Consider the following 2,386-nt stretch of genomic DNA (forward strand, 5'->3'; position numbering starts at 1 on the left):
AGTTTACTATGTCACTATAAAATTGTATGATTGGCGAAGCCGACATCGACGCGTGTAACGGTTAATAGCCGTCTGCTATGCCGAGTTTTCGGGTGGATTGTGGAAAAACGAAAACGAGAGTATTTCTATTTGAATGGGTTTTTTATTGCTGCAATTTAGTTTCCATATGACACACATTTTCCCAATGCAGCCAACGCTGCCAACGCTGCCAGAAGCCAAACACAACCAACGACCATCCCACCAACCCACCAACCCACCGACCTGGCATACCACTTTGCACTATTCGGTCAAACTTAATTTACAACAATGCTTTGCCACTAACGAAAATGCGATCAGCGCGGCATTTTTCATGGCGGGTGTTTTTGTTATTAAAATTTGTTTCTTGCTTATTTTGAATTGTTTGTTTTTCTTGCTGATTTTCCTCTTCTGCGCTTATGTATGCAATGAAGTTTTATTTCTATTCAAATGTCGGTCTTTTCGGTGGAAATTTGCTGAATTACTTGGATAGTATAAAAGAGCAGCCATTGGTCAGCAACAATCAACAGTCAGAAAAGTAATTCACTGCTGCATAGACCTCAAATTTGCCATCAAAAGTCAACTAAGGAAAGGATTATCAAAATGCTGAAGTTGGTAAGTAGTGCAGCGTTTAGGGTTTTCTATGAAATTGTATGTGCTTATCACAAATACATACATATGTATGTATGTATGTAAGTATCCTTTTACGTGTTTGTATATGCATACATACATACATACATACCTACATACATACATGCATGCATCTATGACACATATTTCTTACTTTTCTCTGCCTTTTTCCACACAGCTGATGTTGTTTGCCTTGCTCGCCATAGCCGCTGCACGTCCTGGTTACTTGCCGCACGCTCCACTGCTCTACTCAGCTCCAGCAACTGTCATCCACGAGCCTGTTTTAGCCAAAGTTGGCGCTGTGGTGAAGAGCTATCCAACGGCCGTATCCCATCAAAGTTCCTCGATTGTGCACAGCTCTGCCATTGCCGTAGAGCCAATTCTCGCACCGGTTGTTAAGACCACTTACACAGCGCCGGTTTTGCACGCAGCTCCGATCTACAAAACTCTCGCATTGCCGTCCTTGCTTACCTCGCACTCGGGCGGTTGGTGGTAGAGTGGTTGTCAGAGTTGGACTGAAATTGGTCCTTAATATATTATATGTATACATATACACACACACAAGCACACAAAGTGGCAGTGAGTAAGTGGCGCCACAGGTCTAGTACCTGCCAGTTGTCGATTGTTGGTTTTCATCTTCATAAATTTTGTATATAAGAATACTCGTACGCAAATGCAGTTGAGTGCAGCTTATTTTTTGTAAATAAATGTGGTAAAAAAAATTGATTTGCAATTTGTTGCTATTGTTATTACTGCTCTTATTATTATTAATTCGTCTGCAGAGATCTGACTGAGGCTACTTGATTAATTAAGTACCTTAAATAAATTCAATTGAAGCTACAAACTTTTAAATTACAGCCTACAACTTCAGAATGAGCATAGCAAAGTCGAATACATCTTTATAACGGCACATTAATGCGTAGTCAGAATTATGCACGGCAACCCCGAAGAGGAGCACCTGCCTAAATTCGCGTTAAGAGTGGTGGAAATTAAACAATTCATGAATTTCTCTGCAATCAATTTTCCCATTAACTATATCGTAGATAAAAATCACAGAAAATTAAGATCTCCTAACCGAAAGATTTTGCAAAGACAAAAACTTTCCCAAATATGTAGTCATGGACTCCGTTAGTAAAGTTAAATGGACTAGTTTTCCTTTTACATGCAGGGTGATGTGATTGGAGGTATTTTTTCCTAACAGTTTGATACATATACATGCAGTACATACTTTTTTCAGTATTCATTCAAGTATTCATCATGAAAAGACTTATGCCTCAACAACGTTCACAAATCGTATAATTCTGTTACGAACATCGACGCTCTATGAAAAGTGTTCATCGCGCGCTCAGGCCAGCTTATGGTGGTCAGCAGTGAGACTACGTCAATTAGCAAAATTGTCGTATTTGCGCTGAAGAGCAATCCAAAGCCATTACATCCATTGAAAACAACCGTTTGGCGCAGCCTATAGGCTGGAGGAATCATCATCCCATATTTCTTCAGGGACGAAGCTGGCGACAATGTAACAGTGAATGGTGAATGCTATCGCGCCATAACAAACGACTTTTTGATACGTGAAACAAAAGCCGGTAATTGGTTTCAACAAAACGGCACTCCTTATCATTACCATGAAACAATGGATTTACGCTTAGTCTTTTCGGTGAGCAGTTTATCTCTCGTCTCGGACCAGTTGAGTGACCATCAAGATCGTGTGATATCACACCGTTGCACTTTTGTTTGTGAG

At 40.2% G+C, this 2,386-nt stretch overlaps 1 protein-coding gene across 1 annotated transcript; it reads left to right on the forward strand.

Annotated features, from left to right (window-relative positions):
- The first annotated feature begins 517 nt into the window (after positions 1-517).
- Positions 518-1,353, forward strand: LOC129241373 (retinin-like). Its single transcript, XM_054877646.1, has 2 exons — positions 518-630; positions 824-1,353. The coding sequence occupies exons 1-2, from the start codon at positions 619-621 to the stop codon at positions 1,139-1,141; spliced, it is 330 nt and encodes a 109-aa protein (XP_054733621.1). The 5' UTR covers positions 518-618; the 3' UTR covers positions 1,142-1,353.
- The last annotated feature ends 1,033 nt before the right edge of the window (positions 1,354-2,386 follow it).

Source organism: Anastrepha obliqua, chromosome 3 (assembly GCF_027943255.1).
Source record: "Anastrepha obliqua isolate idAnaObli1 chromosome 3, idAnaObli1_1.0, whole genome shotgun sequence".
In the NCBI taxonomy this organism is placed as follows: domain Eukaryota; kingdom Metazoa; phylum Arthropoda; class Insecta; order Diptera; family Tephritidae; genus Anastrepha; species Anastrepha obliqua.